At 50.9% G+C, this 22,061-nt stretch overlaps 1 protein-coding gene across 3 annotated transcripts in view; it reads right to left on the bottom strand.

The window, feature by feature from the left end:
• Nucleotides 1–21,516, bottom strand: part of baiap2b (BAR/IMD domain containing adaptor protein 2b) — a 47,086-nt gene extending 25,570 nt beyond the window's left edge. For all 3 annotated transcript variants that reach the window (XM_047014603.1, XM_047014602.1, XM_047014604.1), the window contains exons 1-3: nt 21,262–21,516; nt 8,335–8,410; nt 3,490–3,576 (exon numbers count right to left, since the gene is read on the bottom strand). In XM_047014603.1, the coding sequence (XP_046870559.1) occupies nt 3,490–3,576; nt 8,335–8,410; nt 21,262–21,333 (235 nt within the window). In that variant the 5' untranslated portion in view covers nt 21,334–21,516. The remainder of the gene's footprint in view (nt 1–3,489; nt 3,577–8,334; nt 8,411–21,261) is intronic.
• Nucleotides 21,517–22,061: the final 545 nt, after the last annotated feature.

The following is a 22,061-nucleotide window of genomic DNA, read 5'->3' as shown; positions in this document are numbered from 1 at the left end:
CGACACAGAACACTGGACTGCAGGACAATATGAACTCCCCAACATAACATATCATTCTCTCCTCTACAGCAGCGGCGCTACGATGTACTGAAGCTCAGATCGCAAAGTCAAACACACGTCAGGCGGAAACTGCATGACGACAGCGCTGACGGCTGACGTCCTTATATGGGCAGAGCTAGCAGAGCGAGCAGGCGGGAGCTTCCCTCTGGTTGTGACACGTCTGGGTTCCAGGAGAAGACAGGCATGCGGCATCACAGACCACGCTCCTGTCCAGCTTCCTATTCCTTTTTGTGTCGCTCCCCCTCTACACTTCCTCAAATCCTCCTCTTCCTCCCTCGCCTCCAGCTTTCCTCCTCCTCCTCCTCCTCCACCCCCTCCACCCCCTCTCTCGCTGTAACTGAAGGGTTCTGTCAAGGCGTGTGCACGTGTGATCTATTTTTAGCCGCTTGCGAATGTGCTCTCCTCCCTCTCTGCAGCCCGAGGGCTCACAACAATGCGGGGAGTTCACCAAGAGGGAGGGAGGGAGGGAGGGGTAATGAGAGAGAGGGGCAGAGAGAGAGAGAGAAACGGAGAGAGAGAGAGAGACAAAAAGAGAAAACGTTCGGGAGGTAGTCAGAGAGAGGGAGGCAGGAGGGAGAAGGGGGAGGCAGTCCTCTCTCTTCTGCTGCAGTGAACAACCACCCAGTGCTCTGCCAGGTAAGTGACTGAGCTAACTGGTCTGGGTGCTCCAGGTATGTTCAGCATACACTGCGTGTTTTGCAAGGAATTCACAAGCTTCCCCTTCAGCCCACCCCCCCCCCCCACCCCTCCTACTCCACCCTCTCTCCCTCCACCCCCTCCTACTCCACCCTCTTTCCCTCCACCCCATATGATTGCACACCTCAGGGGCCAGTGAGTAATTCAGGGCCGCGACTCTCCTTGAGGTTCAATTTCCCCACCCTCATGGGGATGCACACAACATTTACCACCCAACAACCACTAGGCTGCCTCCGCTAGGCTGCCTCCGCTAGGCTGCCTCCGCTAGGCTGCCTCCACTAGGCTGCCTCCACTAGGCTGCCTCCACTAGGCTGCCTCCACTAGGCTGCCTCCACTAGGCTGCTTCCGCTAGGCTGCCTCCACTAGGCTGCCTCCGCTAGGCTGCCTCCACTAGACTGCTTCCACTTGGCTGCCTCCACTAGACTGCTTCCACTTGGCTGCCTCCACTCACAAACAGAACAACAGCCCTCATGCAAAACAGTTCAGCCGCAATAGTACAAAGCTTTCCTCTGTGAGCTTGTGATCATCATGACTTTTGTTTATACTGATCTTAAATAGATCACCTGCAAGAACAACCTGGGGAAGGGGGGGGGGGGGGGCTGAGACTTGATTGTAGTTTAGGAGTGAAATCCATCAATTAGTTTTATTGCAATTCTTAGATTAGTTTCTAAATCAGATTACAGTTCTTTAATGATCACTTTTCTCATTTAATTATCAATTATTTTGTGTGCACCAGCGATATTTCAGGCTTGATTGGATACGTCGATGCACAATGTTATCACCCACTGGTGTGGTGTTCACTGAGGTCCACTTCCCAATCACCCTCCTCATCCAGACTATCCTCCCCCCCTCCCTCCCTCCCTCCCTCCCTCCCTCCCTCCCTCCCTCCCTCCCTCCCTCCCTCCCTCCCTCTCTCCCTCTCTCCCTCTCTCCCTCTCTCCCTCCCTCCCTCCCTCCCTCCCTCCCTCCCTCCCTCCCTCTCAGCTATGGTTCACCACTATCTGTGTGTATTTGCAATCCTATGAACCACAGTTCATTTGACAATAGTCAGACTGATAGGGACTTGTGCAGTCATTCCATCAGAGAGACTTCATCCACATGACCACTCGACAAGGAGTCAGAGAGCTCTGGAGCGCAAGCGCTTCACAGTCCAGCCTGATTCCTTCAGCTCCCATCCAGCCTCCGGAAACACAGTTATGGGAGAAACGCCAGGGCTTTCACATGCCTCCACTGTGCTGTATGCAAGCCTTTCTTTTCACCCGGAGTGGCAGAGACCATTAACCCCCCTACACACACACACACACACACACACAGCCTGCCCCTTTATAACCCCCTCTGTTGTTTGTCATCATCACATTGGTTTCAGCTTCAGCCTCTGGCAGGCATGTGTTGACCGTGTGTGAGTGAGAGTGAGTGAGTGAGTGAGTGAGTGAGTGAGTGAGTGAGTGAGAGAGTGAGAGAGTGAGTGAGTGAGTGAGAGTATGTGTGTGTCTCAGTCTCATGCTAGCATCAGGCTGGTAGATAACGACCGTGAGCAGGAAAAGCTGTTTCTGCTTCGCGCCACAATTCTTCCCCTGCCTTCATCTTTTCTGTCTGCCTCTTCTTCTCCTCCCCCCCCCCCCCTTTTCACTCCATCCCCGCTCACTAAAGCCCCATCACTAAATCAAATATGACCTTTTTACAAGCGACGTCACCGAGAGTTTCACACATGTCCGTAGAAGTGTACCTAAACCAAGCCAAACCCTCCAAGCTGCTGGGGAACGCAGCATGCGTTAAGGCTGGCATATGACCACGTGTGGTGTCGGCTGTGACAGCCACAGTACCCTGACCACCTGATACCATCCTACCTGTCCACCACCACCTGCCTGATGCCATCCTACCTGTCCACCACCACCACCTGATACCATCCTACCTGTCCACCACCACCACCTGATACCATCCTACCTGTCCACCACCACCACCTGATGCCATCCTACCTGTCCACCACCACCACCTGATGCCATCCTACCTGTCCACCACCACCACCTGATACCATCCTACCTGTCCACCACCACCACCTGCCATCCTTCCTGTCCACCACTACCTACCAACCAGACCCCTGACCTCCCAACCCTGACCAGACACCAGCCACAGCCTCCAGCCTTCCCATCATCAGACTTAAGCTCAGTTGAACAGAATCAGGAACATGCTAACTAAAAGAGTCCAAACACAAACACGCCTAGTTTTGCCATGGACCAACATGATTATTGTGCTACTAGTCAGAGCATCAGAGGTGGAGCACTAAGCACCACGAGTAAACAACATCAATAACGCCTGGGTATTATGTTTGAAAAGAAAATCATATTATGTGCATCGGGTTTGTCAATATTGTATGATAGAGCATTATTCATTTCTATGAATGTATTATATTCATGTATTCTGTGATGCGATGTATGAATGGCTCAAGAGCATGATTTATAGAGGCTGTGAGATGGGGGAACCAGAAATAAATCCAATAAGCATCGGCATGATAAATATCTCCAATGCATTTGAGCAGAATGGGATTCCTTCCACATGTCAGTGCTGGTGACTTAGGAAGTGTGCTCCCATGTATGTTGTGTGTGTGTGTGCGCGTGTGTGTCTAACTTCGGGCTGGCCGTTGACCACTTCTGCTCCCCTTTCATTCACCCCCCTGCGTTCCCTGCAAACCCCCTCCACCCCACCAGGGGCACTGCAGCCACAACTAAGACTCACCAAGATCCTTAGAGCCTTGACTTTCGCTGGCCATCTCGCCCATCCGCACCAAAGCGTCGAAGTAGCCCTTTGCAGCAAATGTCACACCTGGAAACATGGAAGCATTGGGCGTCAGATCAAGGGAGCGGAGTGCGTGGACACCCCAGGAGCCCTCCCTTCTCCCCCCATCTGGACCCAGGAGGTTAGGGCTGGGCAACGACCAGGTTAGGGCTGGGGAACGACCAGGTTAGAGCTGGGGAACGACTAGGAGGTTAGGGCTGGGGAACGACCAGGAGGTTAGGGCTGGGGAACGGCCAGGTTAGGGCTGGGGAACGGCCAGGTTAGGGCTGGGGAACGGCCAGGTTAGGGCTGGGGAACGACCAGGAGGTTAGGGCTGGGGAACGACCAGGAGGTTAGGGCTGGGGAACGACCAGGTTAGGGCTGGGGAACGACCAGGTTAGGGCTGGGGAACGACCAGGTTAGGGCTGGGGAACGACTAGGAGGTTAGGGCTGGGGAACGACCAGGTTAGGGCTGGGGAACGACCAGGTTAGGGCTGGGGAACGGCCAGGTTAGGGCTGGGGAACGACCAGGTTAGGGCTGGGGAACGACCAGGAGGTTAGGGCTGGGGAACGACCAGGTTAGGGGTTGGGGAACGACCAGGAGGTTAGGGCTGGGGAACGACCAGGAGGTTAGGGCTGGGGAACGACCAGGTTAGGGCTGGGGAACGGCCAGGTTAGGGCTGGGGAACTTCCACAGGCTGAGATGGAGGCTCGGGAAGGGAGGTGGGGGAAGGGAAGCTTTGCTACGGAACTACAGAAGAGAACCACGGGAGCAGCTGATTGGATGACGTCTACGAGAGAGATGACCTCTTCTTACCTACTACAAAGCACACAGACAGCTAAGGTTGAGGAACTTATAGTAGCTGGGTGTGGGAAATGACAATCTACACTGGTGGCGCTACAGAAGAAGAAGATAAAATAAAAATAAATAAAACTACACATCAGACTTTGGAATTACCAAGCACATTTTGTGAACGGGAAGGCAGAATGATTCCCTGGACAGTCCCGGTACAGGAGCATGTCCTGCTGCAACGCTAACAGGCTCTTTGCACCCCCTCCTTGTGTCACACAGGCAGCGGTGATTGTGAATCCGAGACAAGGGGTCAGAGGTCAACTCCACAGGGATGTAGCTTCCGCTAGCATCATTAGCAAAGGAAATCTATCAGGCAACACGATGCATATGGAGGGAAGCAAAATGTGTTTAGGCGACCGCATTAGTGACTGTCAGTGCTTTACGTTGCCAGTTGGACCCATCATGTACACTCAACATGGGATTCATTCTTAAAACGGTTTATTCTTGGCAGCTAAGCAAAAATTGGCTTAGATGTCTTACTCAAGAACTCATTGGCCATGGTGTTCCAAACGCTGATTGAAGTATTATATTTTAAGTAGAAAAGAAAGACTATAGCCACACAGTTGAATTCATTGTTTTTCTCCATAAAAAGATTTGAAGTGATATCAAACGGATGCCCGTCAACGCACAACAGAAGTGCAACAACAACAAAAGATTCAATCCAACGGCGTGAGCGTTGCAATCATTCCCTAATCCCTCTCGCTGCCTGTTATCAGTTCCCTTATCCCCAGAGTCCTGACCAGCCATAAACAAGCCACACTGCCCTGACTCCACGTCGCCCTGACTCCACACTGCCCTGACTCCACGTCGCCCTGACTCCACACCGCCCTGACTCCACGCCGCCCTGACTCCACGCCGCCCTGACTCCACGCCGCCCTGACTCCACGCCGCCCTGACTCCACGCCGCCCTGACTCCACGCCGCCCTGACTCCACACCGCCCTGACTCCACACCGCCCTGACTCCACGCCGCCAAAGCCATTTCCCAGTAGCTCTGTTCCCACGCTGACTCTGACCGATGGCTGCCATCCAGAGACCCTCCAAACACCCCTTCTTAAGCCTGGCTCTGGTGAAGCCCGGCTGGGATGAGGCATTGAGAGCGAGGGGGTGGAGGTGGTCGTGTGCGTTAAGCCTCTGGGTGCTGGGAAGGCTAGGCCACCGCAGATGGATGGGCTGGGTTAGCCGTGTCCAGAGCTTCACAGATCTCAGCTGGAGGAACAGCAGCCAGCGGCCAGGTGAAGCCAGGATTAACTTGGTCCGATCAAAGAGCCTTGCAGCCCGGGGATTGGGTAGCGGTGTAGGAAGCTGATACCAAACAAGGGGGGCGAGAGACAGGATTCATCCCTCCATCCCGGAGCAGGAAGCGCAGGTCTTAAGAGGAGTCAGAGGGCTCAGATGTGGCTTGATAACATGTCCTTTATTCATGTTCTACTCCCACATCTCTCTTCCCTGTCTATATCAAATCCCCTATGATCTCCCCCCTCCCTCCATCTAACAACTCCTCCATCTCACAGCTCCTCCACCTCACAGCTCCTCCATCTCACAGCTCCTCCACCTCACAGCTCCTCCACCTCACAGCTCCTCCACCTCACAGCTCCTCCACCTCACAGCTCCTCCACCTCAGAGCTCCTCCACCTCACAGCTCCTCCATCTCACAGCTCCTCCATCTCAGAGACACAGCTCCTCCACCTCACAGCTCCTCCACCTCACAGCTCCTCCACCTCACAGCTCCTCCACCTCACAGCTCCTCCACCTCACAGCTCCTCCACCTCACAGCCCCTCCATCTCACAGCTCCTCCATCTCAGAGACACAGCTCCTCCACCTCACAGCTCCTCCACCTCACAGCTCCTCCACCTCACAGCTCCTCCACCTCACAGCTCCTCCACCTCACAGCCCCTCCATCTCACAGCTCCTCCATCTCAGAGACACAGCTCCTCCACCTCACAGCTCCTCCACCTCAGAGGCACAGCTCCCCACACCTGTCCTTCCACACCACAGCTTATTGAGAACCATGGAAGACTGCCTGCGTTCACCAGGGCAGCGCTGGGAACTACAGAAACATGTCAAAGCCATGCGACTGATTCAAGCACCAAATCCCATCATAGCGCTGCATGCAGAGATCAATGCTTTCAGGCTGAGCAAACAAAATGGTCTCCAAGACAGCCAGAAGGATCTCTCTCCGTCTGGCATGCCAGTCCACAAAGCTCTGGGGAATTCAGTGTCCCTTCCTCTACCCTGCCAGCCTCAGCCCCAGCCCCAGCCTCAGCCAGAGCCCCAGCCTCAGCCAGAGCCCCAGCCTCAGCCCCAGCCTCAGCCTCAGCCCCAGCCAGAGCCCCAGCCCCAGCGTTGATGAAGTGTAATTCCCCACTCACTGAGCTATTTTTAGTCTATCAGACTAGGCTGAGGCCTCTTTCACTGGCCTCCTGGGCTCTCCCATCTCCCTCCCTCCCATCTCCCTCCCATCTCTCTCCCTTCCCAATGCAGGTAGGAGTGCCTGCAGATACACACTGCAGTGCAGCTTGATGACAAAACACTTTCTGGATAACCATCGTTAGTTAGCGTGCATCCATGCTCTGTCTGTGTGGCCAGTCACAGATCTGCTCTCTCAAGGAAAACAACACTGACCCGTACCCACGGAACCTACTGGGTAACACATGTTGTTCTGTCCTGAGAGAGAGAGGGAGGTGTTGACGCAGGAACATCATCGTTATCAGAGAAAATACACACGGTTTGAAGACCGAACACAGGGGTCAGGGAGTTGAAATGGAATACCCAGCCTAATCAGAATGCATGGAATATGCTAATCGATTACTGCTGCCTGCATCCTGTGAGTCCATGTGACATAGATAGCCAGGGCTCTGCTGCCTCCCAACTAAATAGCTGGCAAGCAGTCACTCCCCTCCCGTCCTCCTCCCTCTCCTCTCCTCCCCCCTTCCTCGTCCTGGATACTAGTTCCAGTCCCCTCTTCCCTCTCCTCTCCTCTCCCCTTCCTCGTCCTGGATACTAGTTTCATTCCCCTCCTACCTCTCCTCTCCTCCCCCCTTCCTCGTCCTGGATACTAGTTCCAGTCCCCTCCTCCCTCTCCTCTCCTCTCCTCCCCCCTTCCTCGTCCTGGATACTAGTTCCAGTCCCCTCCTCCCTCCCCCACTGGGGGCTGTACTAATTCTCAGGGCTTCGCCCGCCCTACTTCCCATTGGCCTGTGCCCCACTTCCCACTCCCCCCTAACCCTCCTCCCTGGAGGTCCAGTCCTCCACACCTCCTGCTCCTTGAAGTAGGCGTTACCTGCTCCTTGAAGTAGGCGTTACCTGCTCCTTGAAGCAGGCGTTACCTGCTCCTTGAAGCAGGCGTTACCTGCTCCTTGAAGCAGGCGTTACCTGCTCCTTGAAGCAGGCGTTACCTGCTCCTTGAAGTAGGCGTTACCTGCTCCTTGAAGCAGGCGTTACCTGTACAATGTGATCCTTACGCAGACGGCACACACACAGCACCCTCCGCCCCCCCAAACACTGCCACATGTACACACACACACACAGAAAGACTAAACCGCGCAGTGAAAAGGTTCTGAAAACAGAACATGCAAGGACGAGGGATGTGAATGGGAGATGTGGACATGGAACATTCTAGGGAACACAACACATGAAGTCCAAATCCCACACACAACAGAAACGTTAGACAAACATTTCTAAACATCAGAGAACATTCTGGGATTTTCACCAGACAGGTTTGGCTCTTATCTTTTGAATCCATCCAGAGCAATTTAAGATTAGTTTGTGGCGTTTTTTATTTATTTTAATTTTACGACAGGATATCAAACTCGTGCCGCTCAAAGCGAGTTGGATCAGACGACCATCTTTCCCACGAGCTTTGAGGACTGAGCGAGGACACTGCCAACATGCCTGAAACAGAACCACTGGGCTGTACTGGAAGCAGAGAGAAGGAGAGGAGGATGTACTCACTGGACAGGGCCTTCTCGTAGCTCTTCCCCATGGCCACAAAGTTCCTCAGGCAGGGGTTGAACTGCTCCATGATGGACTGTGAAGAGAAAAACGGCACGTTTGTTAGTCGGCACGAAGAGGAGACAGTCTGGCAGAGCTCTAACCCTAAACTGGGTTGCACACACACACACTCATCATCATATGCAGCACATGACGAGCAGAAGGCTTCGGTCCACTCTCCTTGCCGCACCGCCCAGGAGTGAGCATGTGTGCTGGTGATTCATTCACAATTCTCACCTCGGAGAGGAAATAGGTTGAGGGAAAACTGTGTGTGTGAGTGTGTGTGTGGGGGGGGGGGGGGGGTAAATCTACACCTCCCTACATGGTGCCACAGCTCCTCACAATGGAGTAGGTTCTGGGGGGCGTGGTCCAGCGTGGTCCAGACTTAGAACCCAGCAGCAGCCCTGGCTGCCTCCATCCCTCCTCCCCCTCCTCCCCCTCCACCTCACTGGGTAACACTGCTGGTGCTAATTACTTTTTTTGGGCAACAAAAAGAGGAGAGAGAGGGAGGGGCGTGGATAAAGAAGATAAAAATAGCTAGGCGGGGAAGAGAGAGGTGTATTGTACGATAAAGTAGAGAAACCTACTAACTAGAAGGGAGGAAAGAGAACAGAGCTGAATGTGTGTGTGTCCTAGAGAAAGAAACCATCTGTGTCATAACCAAAGCTCTGCTCCGGGGGACTAACTCCCCCTGCACCCCTGCCGGGACAGCCTTCCTCCGACAGATGTGTGAAAATAACTGATCCCCTCAGAGTGACACCTCTCTGGGCTTCACACTAATTACCTGAGTGTGATGGATCGCAGAGCCCCAGACCCCCGAGCCCCAAGAGCCCAGAGCCCAGGACCCAAGAGCCCAGGACCCAAGAGCCCAGGACCCAAGAGCCCAGGACCCAAGAGCCCAGGACCCAAGAGCCCAGGACCCAAGAGCCCAGGGCTCCACTGGGGCTTACATCTTCACCAACCCCTGCCTCCTCTGCCCTCCCTCCCTCTCTCTTCAAACACGTGTATCGTATATCAACAACACTTTAATGACCAGCACAGTTGTATATGGGTGTTTGTTTGTGGGCCTTCATTTGAATGTCACAGCACACAGTCTATAGAGTTTATCCACACACACGTGGAAGAGAAGGCAGAGGAGTGTGAGAGAGCCACACACACACACACACACCAGCGCTCTCCCTGGCCCTGCGGAGGAGGAGTGACTCAGCCTCCTCCACAGTGCAGGCTGCTCTTTATGCTGTGTCAGGCAACACCCACAGCCCCACGGAGCCCACACACACACACACACACACACACACACACACTTGTGTCCATGACAGGGCACTCAGACCCACACCAAGGCGCTGTGCTTCTCCACCTCCTCAGTGGGATGAGGAGGGTGTGTGTGTGTGTGTGTGTGTGTGTGTGTGTGTGTGTGTGTGTGTGTGTGTGTGTGTAAGGTGGCAGGGGGAGGGGGGGGTCAATCGACTTTGACAGATGCGAAAAGTTTCTTTCTAACGCTGTCCCCAAACCCACCAGAAAGACACACACTTAGAGCTGAAAAGCAGCTGCTGGTTACCATGGCAGAGATGGTAGTGGTGGTGTCAGGAGAGGTATGGACATGGTGGGACTACTTGTCTGAGTTTGGGTGGAGGGTGGAGGGTGAAGGGTGGAGGGTGAAGGCAGCTGTGATGGGACAGGTTGAAGATGAATCCTCCAACACGCCTGGAGAGGACGGGGGTTTGATCAAATGGGATGAATCGATTTCAGGATGAGAGTGAAATATGACATGAAGCCACCAATCAACGTGTTAACAAGTACGATCAGAATCACACAGCTGTGAAGCTTTTCCAGGTGTAAAGATGTGTTTGTTTGCCCCAACAATGAGAAAACCCACGCGGGCACACTTTAACCATGTGTGTATTACCAGAGTTTTGCATTCGTACTGAGGACTATCCCATCCATTTTCCCTTACGCGTGTGCTTGCTGTTACATAAGGCTTTGCCTCGTGAACGAACCCATTTGATGGAGGCTGTCCAGCCCTAGTAATCATCTTGACAACATAGCCTACTTCCTTGGCAGGAGGGAAGAGACAAATATATAAATTATAAGGATGGAGGGAGAAGGAAGGAAGGAAGAGGAGAAAAAAAAAAAGAGAAGCCCATTTTGCATGTTGAATAAACAGCTGGCAGATGTGAGGAACACCTTGGAGGTATTGCATTTTCCTGTGTGTGTGTGTGTGTGAGTGTCTGATGAGACAGACAGGTCTGGCCTCTAGTGCTACATTTTCGTACCGAGAAGCTGCTATTGCCGCCCCCAACAAACGTCATATTTCAATGGTACCATACTACCATATAGTCACCCAAGAACACGGGTATACACACACATAGGCACGCACGCGACGGAAACTATAAATTCAGTAACAAACGCCACCAATGCAAAAATAGAGACGTGCGCACACGCACACACACGCGCACACAATCAAAGCGAATCATTCCTTTCAGTGTCAACACCCCTGGGAGCGGCACTTGCTTTGATTCGTTCCGTCGGAATCACTCGCGACCCAACTCAGGGAAACTGCCAGTCATCATCAGCGTGTCCCCTACGTGGTAATGATGAGATACTAAATGATTCAACCGGGTCATTAGAATGGTTGATTCCATCTGGATCCTCAGCCTACTGAGTTAGTTCACGATCCAACAGCCAGACGAGGCCTTGATCAGATTACGGCATCCCATGCTCTCGGAAAGAAAACAAGCGTTTGATGAGTCTTGGAAATGGGGAGGATTACCATTAAACGAATCATTTCGGCGGAAGCTTTTTTTTTATGAAACCATCTTTTAGGTTAATGGATTCTCATTCGCCTTTCGTGTAGCCTTTAAATGTTTTCGCTACTAATCACAGATCTTGGAAAAATAATTAGCTAATCACATCTTAACATCTACGAAGTCCTCATTAGGTGGTAAATATTGCGGCTTTCTAAAAGTGAAGGACAAAGAGGGAGATTTTCTAGTCTGATCCAGGAGTATCATCACCATTAAATACATCACAATGTGTGTACGTGCTCGCAGCTGACTCGTTTCAATGTGACCGTTAGTGCTGTATATATAAATGAATGAGGGATGGAGTTGAAATGGTTAAATTAAGTATTGAATGAGTGATGAGTGAAGGCATGGTGTTGGCTTGGTTATCCAGAACGCCACCAACAGAAAACTGACTCACATCTACACACACACCTGAGGGAAAACAGAGAGGGAAAACTAACAACATTCCTTGTGATCCAGAACATTGTGACCTGGATTTATACTGGAGGAGCTTGGTGAGTGTACATGCTCTTGAGTGAGAGAGAGAGTGAGAGAGAGCGAGAGAGCGAGAGAGTGAGAGAGAGCGAGAGAGAGAAAGAGAGAGAGTGAGACCCATGAGGACATGGGTGAGTCACCCCTCTGGCCATGCTTACTAAAACAACACCAGGACTGCATCATGGAGCGGTGTAAATTAAAGCCAGTGTAGCCAATGGGTCTGTTAGGACCTGCTGAGTCAGGGTGTGCCTAACACTCCCCTGTACTGGCTATGGTCTGGAGAGGGGAGGGAGGTAGGGAGGGAGGGAGGTGTCAGAACAAGAAGAGAAATGGTGTGATTAGGGTGACAGACAGCCATCAGTGGAGTGTCACCGCCTCCACGTCAGCCCTCCATCCACTGAGAGGAGAGAGACTGACTGTCCTCCACATCAGCCCTCCATCCACTGAGAGGAGAGAGACTGACTGTCCTCCACATCAGCCCTCCATCCCCATGAGAGGAGAGAGACTGACTGTCCTCCACATCAGCCCTCCATCCACTGAGAGGAGAGAGACTGACTGTCCTCCACGTCAGCCCTCCATCCACTGAGAGGAGAGAGACTGACTGTCCTCCACGTCAGCCCTCCATCCACTGAGAGGAGAGAGACTGACTGTCCTCCACGTCAGCCCTCCATCCACTGAGAGGAGAGAGACTGACTGTCCTCCACATCAGCCCTCCATCCACTGAGAGGGGAGAGACTGACTGTCCTGTTCCCTTGTTCTGCAGGAGGCTAGAGAGTCCCAGTGCTAACTACTTCCTCCTGTGTTCTGGTCGAGTGGTCACCCTCAGCTGGATCTAGTATCTGCTGTTAATCTTGGTCAACACTTGTACATTCCTTGGCTGCACTCGTTTCAAGTCACACGTGGTAGAAGTCAAATTAAAACGTGTTACCTTGACCTCAAAGTGAGTGACTCGTTTCAAATCCTCAATATTCATAAGTTCAGGGAAACATATTTACCTTCATCTTCTTGGTATTTGGATTAGATGTGTAAACACACAGGAATGTGAAGGTTAATGAGATTGGAACATCCATGTATGCACAAAGGATAGGTTATTTAGTACGGGTGGTCTCCATGACAACCTCCAGGCTGTGTGTGTGTGTGTGTATGTGTGTGTGTGTTCCAGCCCTCAAGGTGACACTGTCCAAGGTGACAAGTTCCCTTCCTTTCATATCAGTCTGACCACCTTCAGTGTGCTGTTGTGCAAACAGACACAGGGAAAGGGCAGCTGGAACAGATTACTCACACACTCACTCAAATGGACTGTCCACTCATGAGATCTCATCCTCCATCACATTGTAGGCTGTACCCTAGTTCTGTAAACAAGAGTACACACATGCCATTCTCAATCCAACTGCATGGAACCCTCATGGGAGATCTCTCTCTCTCTCTCTCCTCTCTCTCTCTCTCTCTCTCTCTCTCTCTCTCTCTCTCTCCTCTCTCTCCTCTCTCTCTCTCTCTCTCTCCTCTCTCTCTCTCTCTCTCTCTCTCTCTCTCTCTCCTCTCTCTCTCTCTCTCTCTCTCTCTCTCTCTCTCTCTCTCCTCTCTCTCTCTCTCTCTCTCTCTCTCTCTCTCTCTCTCTCTCCTCTCTCTCTCCTCTCTCTCTCTCTCTCTCTCTCTCTCTCATCCAAATGAGAGAAGATGCTATAATATCCTAGCCAAATGAAAACAGACTGCAGTCAAGATCTGGGATCTGCGATAGGGGAACCATGAAACCATCCTGAATCCACAGCCAGCCCACCACGCTGATGTGGCCTGCCACTCCTATCTGTGCTCAGACAAGCCAGCAGGCAGAGGCAGAGGCAGATAGGCAGGGGCAAAGGATGATGCAGATACAAAAGTAAGGACAGTGATGGGCACAGAGAGACAGGCAGAGACAGGCAGAGAGAGGCAGAGAGAGGCAGAGAGAGGCAGAGAGAGAGAGAGAGCGAGAGAGAGAGGCAGAGAGAGCGAGAGAAAGAGGCAGAGAGAGAGGCAGAGAGAGAGAGAGAGAGACAGAGACAGCAGTGCTGAGCCCTGCCAGAGCCGTGGGCAGGGAGAGGAGGGGAGGCACTTCCGCCACCATATTAGGAAATGCCGGAATTCCCCCCGCAACAGGGCACCTCATCTTCATTCCCCTCACGTTTGAATCGTACCACCAGCAATCTGAAGTGAGGAGCGGGGGCGGAGGAAGGGGGGGTAAAGGAGATGGAGTATCCTCTGTTGTGTGAACAGAGGTGATAATCGTCACTTCCGACTGACGTAGCTGCTGCTAGGTGGTTCACACACACACACTTTCAGTCTCCGCTTTATGTCAGACCATCAGTGGAAAAGCTGCAGTGATGTCATATCGATTCATCCTCTGTAGCTCCTCCTCTAACCATAGAGGGAGAAACAATTCAACTTTCTCTAGTTTAATTGGAGCCAGAAATCAACTCAGTAAGTTTCAACAGTATATAGGGATACAGAACATTCTTCCTTTTGACCAACCTTACTTTATCCTCTCCCTTCCCTCTCACTCCAACCTCCCTCTTCCCCTCTCCCCCGCCCTCTCCCCCTCCCTCTCCAACTCCCACTCCCTTATCTAACAGGAACTGGAAGGAAATTTGGGGAGGAGAGGTGGCTTTCAAGGGCAGCAGGTTGGCACAGGATGAGAGGAAATGTACTGGGACAATACTCAGTAGGCAGGGGAGAGATGGGCAAAAGGGGAGAGAGGGGGAGAGGGAAAGAGGCTGTAGTTGTGTCAGGGGTGAACAGTGGCACTAATCAGAAAGTGGGATGGGGGGAGGGGGGCAGTGGTCTAAAACTAAATCCCCCAGCAGCAAGTGTGCCAGTGAGGGTCAGCCGGTCCTGCAGCACAGACTCACCTCAGACGATCCCCCCCAGCAGCATAGCACAGCTCCAGGGTGTGGAGTCACAGGCGGTCTCGACTGCGCGCGCACGTGTGTGTGTGTGTGTGTTAGTGTGTGTGTGTGAGAGACAGCGAGTCCGTTTCATCCTTGCCAGGGCTTGATAGAACTCTGTGTTACTTCGATAGGACAGGACATTAATCTGGCTATGCAGGGCATGCCAAGAGCAGACCACACTCCTCCCTCTGTCTCTCTCTCTCTATCCCTCCATCCACCACACTCCTCCCTCTGTCTCTCTATCCCTCCATCCACCACACTCCTGCCTCTGTCTCTCTATCCCTCCATCCACCACACTCCTCCCTCTGTCTCTCTATCCCTCCATCCACCACACTCCTCCCTCTGTCTCTCTCTCTCTATCCCTCCATCCACCACACTCCTCCCTCTGTCTCTCTATCCCTCCATCCACCACACTCCTCCCTCTGTCTCTCTCTCTCTCTATCCCTCCATCCACCACACTCCTCCCTTACCATCTCTCCACCTCTCTTAAACAGCTGCCTTTGTCTCTCTCCTGAAGTGTTCAGACTGGGACAACACCTGTCTCATCTGACTGGGATCAAACACACACACACACGATCAAACACACACACACACGATCAAACACACACACACACGATCAATCATGCACACATCCCCTGAATCATTAGCAGCTGAGGTTTTAATGACACTGAGGACGTGTGGTGTAGGGGATGGGGGGGGAATAACTCATGCCGGCATTAGTCGAGACACCGCCCAGACCTCCACAGCCACGTCCCATGATGCCTAGCGGTCGGCTGACAACTCGCAGAACAAGAATGAAGTCAAACGATCCGAAACGCCGCAAAGCAAACCCATCAGAAGAATTAAATTAATGAATCTCTTGTAACTGGACAAGTCCCTGACGATTTCAAACAAGCTATTATCAAGCCCCTTCTTAAAAAACCAAACCTGGATCCAGGTTGTCTTAGCAATTACAGGCCCATTTCAAATTTGCCATCTCTCTCCAAAATTTTGGAAAAAGCTGTGGCAAAACAGCTCACTGAGCACCTCTCCTCAAATCAGCTCTATGAACCTCTCCAGTCTGGATTTCGTCTTCACCACAGCACTGAAACTGCATTAGCCAAGGTAGTCAATGATCTATTATTAGCCTCTGACGCGGGCTTTAGCTCTGTCCTTGTTCTTCTAGACCTAAGTGCAGCTTTTGACACTGTAGATCATGAGATTCTCCTGGAACGTATGGAGAACTATGTTGGGATTTCTGCTACTTCACTTCAGTGGTTCAGATCGTATCTATCTGATAGATCACAATATGTCCACTATGATGGTTGCTCATCCAGGAGCTCCATTGTAAAATACGGAGTACCACAGGGTTCAGTTTTAGGCCCTCTGTTATTTTCACTCTATATGTTGCCTTTAGGAAACATAATTAGAAGTTTTGGGGTAGATTTTCACTGCTATGCAGATGATACTCAGCTATACATGTCTATAAAGCCGGGAGAATTTCCACATGCTATGGAAACCTGTGTTTCCGGGTTGAAAACTTGGATGACTGCAAATTTCCTTCTTCTTAATTCGGATAAAACCGAGGTTCAAATTTTTGGTCCGAAAAAACACCGAAATAATTTATCCCATCTAACCTTAGACTTAGACGGCGTCAAAGTATCTCAAAGCCAGCTGGTAAAAAATCTGGGAGTCACAATGGACCCAGACCTTTCGTTTGAGTACCATATTAAGCAAATCACCAGAACAGCATTTTTCCATCTACGTAATATTGCCAAAATACGAAAATTCCTCTCAAAGGATGATGCTGAAAAACTAATACATGCTTTTGTTACGTCCCGATTGGACTACTGCAATGTGTTGTTCTCTGGCCTCCCAATTACCTACCTAAAAAACTTACAGCGGGTGCAAAATGCTGCTGCTAGACTATTGACTAAAACTAGAAAGTTTGATCATATAACATCGACTCTTATCTCTTTACACTGGCTCCCTATCCAAGCCAGAGCTGATTTCAAAGTTCTACTACTAACTTACAAATCTCTGCATGGATTGGCACCACTGTACCTCTCCGGTCTCCTTGCACCCTATTGCCCCGCAAGGTCTCTAAGATCTCAAAATGCCGGCTATCTGGTAATACCCAAAGTTAAGAAAAAAACTGCTGGAGGTAGGGCGTTCTCATATAGAGCACCTCTTCTTTGGAACAAATTACCCATCTCAATTAAGGAAGCTGATACTGTCTCGACATTTAAAACTAGATTAAAAACGTTCTTGTTTAGTCAATTCTATGATTGTTAAAGGGAAGTATGTGTGTACTTTCTATGTAAACCTGGGATGTGTGCTTGCCTATGTGTGTATCACATGTAACTTTTAAATTTTAATTATAGCTTATGTTCACATTGCCCAGCTAGATGTTACAAATAAAGTAAACCTGTTACTGTATATTGTTAGTATTATTATTATTATAGTTCCGTTGCTGTATATTGTTACTGTTATAGTTTTTATTACTAGTTGGAGACAACGGGGGACTGGCTGTTTTCATCCTTATTCGTATAAGTATAACCTACTTTAGAGTTCTTTCCCCTGGAACAGATTTCATGTTCCAACTGAGGGGGGCTGTCGTTGTTTTGGTGTGTGGGGCTGCATCAAATACCCTTTTTGCTCTGTTAAATTGCTGCACTAGTCCACACTTGACCGGTGGGGATCTCATTCTATTTTGACTGTAACTGTTAGCTGCTCCTGGCATTCTCTAATCCCTGCTCTCCTCTCTGTCCCCCCCCCACACATTCCCTGTGGTGTGGGGGGTTTGAGCTGTCAGGACCTGCTTGGTCGTCGGTCTGCCAACGCTGAACCAGGTCGTCACCCGGAATCCAGTCTCCATGACGGCCAACAGCGAGTTTCCCGGTCCCATCCAACGTCTATAAAGCCGAACAATGGATTTTGGTGTTTCAAAACCCATTGACACTGTATGACTATGTTTAGCTTGTGTTCTGCTCCTCTCTCTTACCAACCGTCTCTGGAGGAGGGGATCCCTCTCTGAATTGCTCCTCCCAAGGTTTCTTCCATTTTTTCTCCCGGTGGGAGTTTTTCTGGGAGTTTTTCCTTGTCTTCCTTGAGGGTTTAGGTTGGTTGAGGGGCAGTTCTATGGGCGCATGTGAAGCCCTCTGTGACATGCTTGCGTGTAAAAAGGGCTATACAAATAAATTTGATTTGATTTGATTTGATTTAAAAAAGGCTTTAAATCAACCACTCTTTCGATTTGAAGAGGAGTCAGAGAAAAGAAACTAGGATGTGTAGGAAGAGAGAACACACTACTAGACAGAATATACTGTATCTATGTGGGAGGAGGGGCTAGCATTACTCACCACCCCGCCCCCAACCCCTCACTGTTTCCCTGTCTTTGAAACATCATTACAGCTCCGATTCTGTTAGCATTCTAACAGCCTATTGTGTTGCTGTCAGGGCAAACACAGCCCTCAGATTGTGCGGTGAAGTTGACTGTTCTCCAGACCTGCTTGGAGATGTGTCCTGTGGAGATGACCTGCTCCCGTGGGTGTCGATACCAACAGGCACAGAAACAGAGATTTGACCCCACCGTGCAGCGTTTGGGGTCCCTGGCCTCCTTTTCATCATGCTCCTTCGCAACATGCTATGCAATATTAGGTACACACACACACTCAAACACTGACATTCCTTTTCAATTAGCCCTCTGGTCTTTGTTGACACATGGCTGCAGAGGATACACACACACACGTGTGTATTTGTTCAGGCAAGGCAGATTGAACGGTACCAAAGCACACAAACACATACAGTGCCTCCAGCCACTCTGAGTACAGCACACAGAGCTAATTAGTCCAGCAGTAGCTAAACTGATGCCTTTAACAACAACAGATGGAGAGGAATAGGGAACCAATTCATCTGGCCTCCTCCATACGTGAGCCAGGTTGATTAAGCTTTAAAATATCTACACAGCTAAAGACAGGAAGGAAGAAAAAAACAGAATACCTTCATGGCGCGCGTGTGTGTGTGTGTGTGGGGGGGGTGGGGGCTTAGTTTTCAGGTTTGCACGGGACTGTCGAGCCCACAAACAGTAGTACCCACAATCCCTTTCAAAGCCAGCCATCAGTCTTTACACTCCACGTGGGACAAGGACCAGGCCCCCCCCCCCCACACACACACACACACACACACACACACACACACACACAGTCGTGAGACACTGCCCACGCGCTCACACACTCAGCCTCGTCTGAGTGAGTCAGCCAGTGTCACAGACGGCTCCAGGCCTCCTTCAAGACTCCTCAGGAGCTGTTGCCAGGCCAAGGCTCCTCAGGACGGCTCCGGCTGCAGCCTACAGCCTAGCCAGGGACGGCTTGTCCAGAGGTTTACTTGAACTGTACGGTTTGCGGGTCACCCAGACCCACACATGTACGCAAACAATGCTTGTGTTCTCTCTCGGGTACCAACACAATCATTTCCAGCTCCTGTTCTTGAGTGATCCCAACACTTTGCTGCTATGGGGCGAAGCTCCTTCGGCGCTACCATCTGCTAGTTTACATCTCTCCTCCTCCTCTCTCCAGCTGGAGACACAGACCTGATTGGTGACTAATGGAAGATGGCACCTCAGGGCATCTCATATGGTGCACGTTTAAACGAACAAACGGTGCCCGTGACAGCTTTCTGTAAAAAGTCTCCCCACCCACCACACCTCCCCAACAGCACCCCCCCCCCCCCCTTCCGTCCTTCCCTCCATCTCTGCAGCGCTCCTGACCTCACGCTAACTCTGACACTGCAGCATGCAGGGACATAAACAGGGGGAGAAACACTGTCCCGTTCCCCTGAGGAACAGACCACTCACACAGCTGCTCAAGGGTTGTCATTAACTCCCCCTCCCCATCTCCTCCTCCCCCTACCCTCCTCCCCCTCCCCCTGCCCTCCTCCCCTCCTCCCCCTCCCCTCCTCCCCCTGCCCTCCTCCCCCTCCCCCTGCCCTCCTCCCCATCCCCTCCCCACGCTGTGCATTCTCTGGGGTTGACAACACCATCAGAGTCCCTTCCAGATGAAACACCAGCAGAGTCCCTTCCAGATGAAACACCAGCAGAGTCCCTTCCAGATGAAACACCAGCAGAGTCCCTCCCAGATGAAACACCAGCAGAGTCCCTCCCAGATGAAACACCAGCAGAGTCCCTCCCAGATGAAACACCAGCAGAGTCCCTCCCAGATGAAACACCAGCAGAGTCCCTCCCAGATGAAACACCAGCAGAGTCCCTCCCAGATGAAATACCAGCTGAGTCCCTCCCAGATGAAACACCATCAGAGTCCCTCCCAGATGAAACACCAGCAGAGTCCCTCCCAGATGAAACACCAGCAGAGTCCCTTCCAGATGAAACACCATCAGAGTCCCTCCCAGATGAAACACCCTCAGAGTCCCTCCCAGATGAAACACCAGCAGCTCAGAATAGGGCAGCCTTGTGCCACGGCACCCTGGCCTTCCCACCATCACTACCTGCTCTGTGAACTCACTCTGACCTGCTCACACACACTCCTCTGACTGGGCTCTACTGCTGCTGTTCTCCAGCCCTTACCCTCAGCTCCAGTCAGACATGCCAGCCGCTTAATAGGCTCTTCTGTGACTGAGCTGAGATCAGCCATTCAGGGATCTGGCCATCTGACCAGGTCTTTACAGTGAGGACTGAGAACAGAGGCCAGTTTTGATGATGGAGGCCAACCTTCTACACCTCTGTGTGTGTGTGTGTGTCTGTGTGTCTTTCTGCGTGTGTGTGTCTCTCTGCGTGTGTGTGTCTGTGTGTCTCTCTGCGTGTGTGTGTCTTTGCGTGCGTCTGTGTCTCTGTGTCTCTGTGTCTCTGTGTCTCTGTGTCTCTCCTATAGCTGATAAGCAGCAGAGCAAGGACACGCTGAAATCATTCTTGTCTCCATAAAAGGGAAAGCATTGTGATGGAAATGTCATGGAAGATTACTTTTAAATAAGGGCTTTTAAACAGGGAAACGTGCTACCCTGGCTTGCTGTTCAAGTGGGAAGATGGTTAGAGGAGTACTATTCTGAGGAGATATACTTTCTACTTTGGCATTTATTCAGCCGAGTGTCTCTCCTTATGCAAAATAACAACTCACATCCTGTGTGTAATTACAGCGGCACCGCTCTCATTACAACACAGACTGGCTCCCCAAGTTTTTATTTACCGGCCTAGAACATTCACATGCATCTGTCCTACAGATTTAAAAGGAGGCCGGCAGAAAGCAGAAACTCTGGTGTTCGACAACAAGCAGGTGGGTTTCTGTGAAACTGTTTGGCTATTTTAAAGTCAGTAACCCCTGGAGCGAGAGGGCTGCTGGAGAAAACAGGCATGTAGGCCTGACAATTGACATGTCTGCCTTGAGGCAACTTGTCAATTTGTCATTACGCTGGGGCTATGCTTCATTGTGAAGAAAAAAGACGAAAAAAACATAAAAAAAAAAAAAAAAACATTGTGAATCGCACAAAAAATACGAAATATTTTGGTGAGTTCAGAGATGAATAGTTGTACAGGTGAGTGGAAACGACTTCATTGCTCGATAAAAGTTTAATCGAACTAAAGACAACACATTAATTAGGTTTGACAGGTGCCACTCATCAAGCCAGTTAATATTCGAAGATCATAAAGGGTAAATTGAAAACGGGACGGGTAGGACAAAGGACAGATGTGGGTCTCTTACCTTGTAGACGTTTTCCGTTATACGGTGCACCTCGTCGGTTCGAGACATCTTGGAAGCTTCAGTATGAACCATAGACAAGAGTTCCCTTCAGTGATATCTTTTCGTGGTGGTACTACAGAAAATGAACAGAGGTACTATCAGCGCTCAACACAGCACTGGATAGCTCACACGCAACACACTTTGCAATCGCTGTTTTTATAGGGAACTCTCGCAATGCGCCCACACTTGCCCACGCATTCGGTACCACACTCATAGACAGAGCTGAGGCAGACTTCAAAGCGCTGGCCATTTAAACGAGCCACGCCTCCTCCCTCTCTCGAACACTGCCCACATCACTGCCGCCTCTGCGTAAAAATCATTCATAATAGGCTACCTGACTGAATCTGTCTGTACGCTTCATACGAGCCTGTCAACAGAGGTTTGTGCGGATTTAACTCATCAAACGGGACACACACACAATTTAGACGTGTTTATTTCTCGAATGGAAGTCGAATGTAGCTTTGGTGAGATTGTTTAAATGAAATGTATACAAATGTGATATTTCTTCAGATAGTTCCGTCATTTGACGAATGCGTAGTTGAGTGGGGTAGTGGGTGTGCGTAGGACGAAGCCTCGTTATGTATTAAGAAAACTGGAGTTGCCTGGTGATGCAGGGGAGTCCTTTCGGCATGTCACGACCTACCATAGTCTCTCTGGTCTTTTATAATGTCAAGGTTTCTTATTTGTAGGCTACATTCAAAACTGTACTACCCCCCAGCCCAATTCCAGACTAGTTCGCATTTGATCTAGCCATTAACCAG

This window comes from Hypomesus transpacificus, unplaced genomic scaffold (assembly GCF_021917145.1).
Source record: "Hypomesus transpacificus isolate Combined female unplaced genomic scaffold, fHypTra1 scaffold_260, whole genome shotgun sequence".
NCBI lineage: Eukaryota > Metazoa > Chordata > Actinopteri > Osmeriformes > Osmeridae > Hypomesus > Hypomesus transpacificus.
This window is presented reverse-complemented; position numbering and strand designations above follow the sequence as displayed.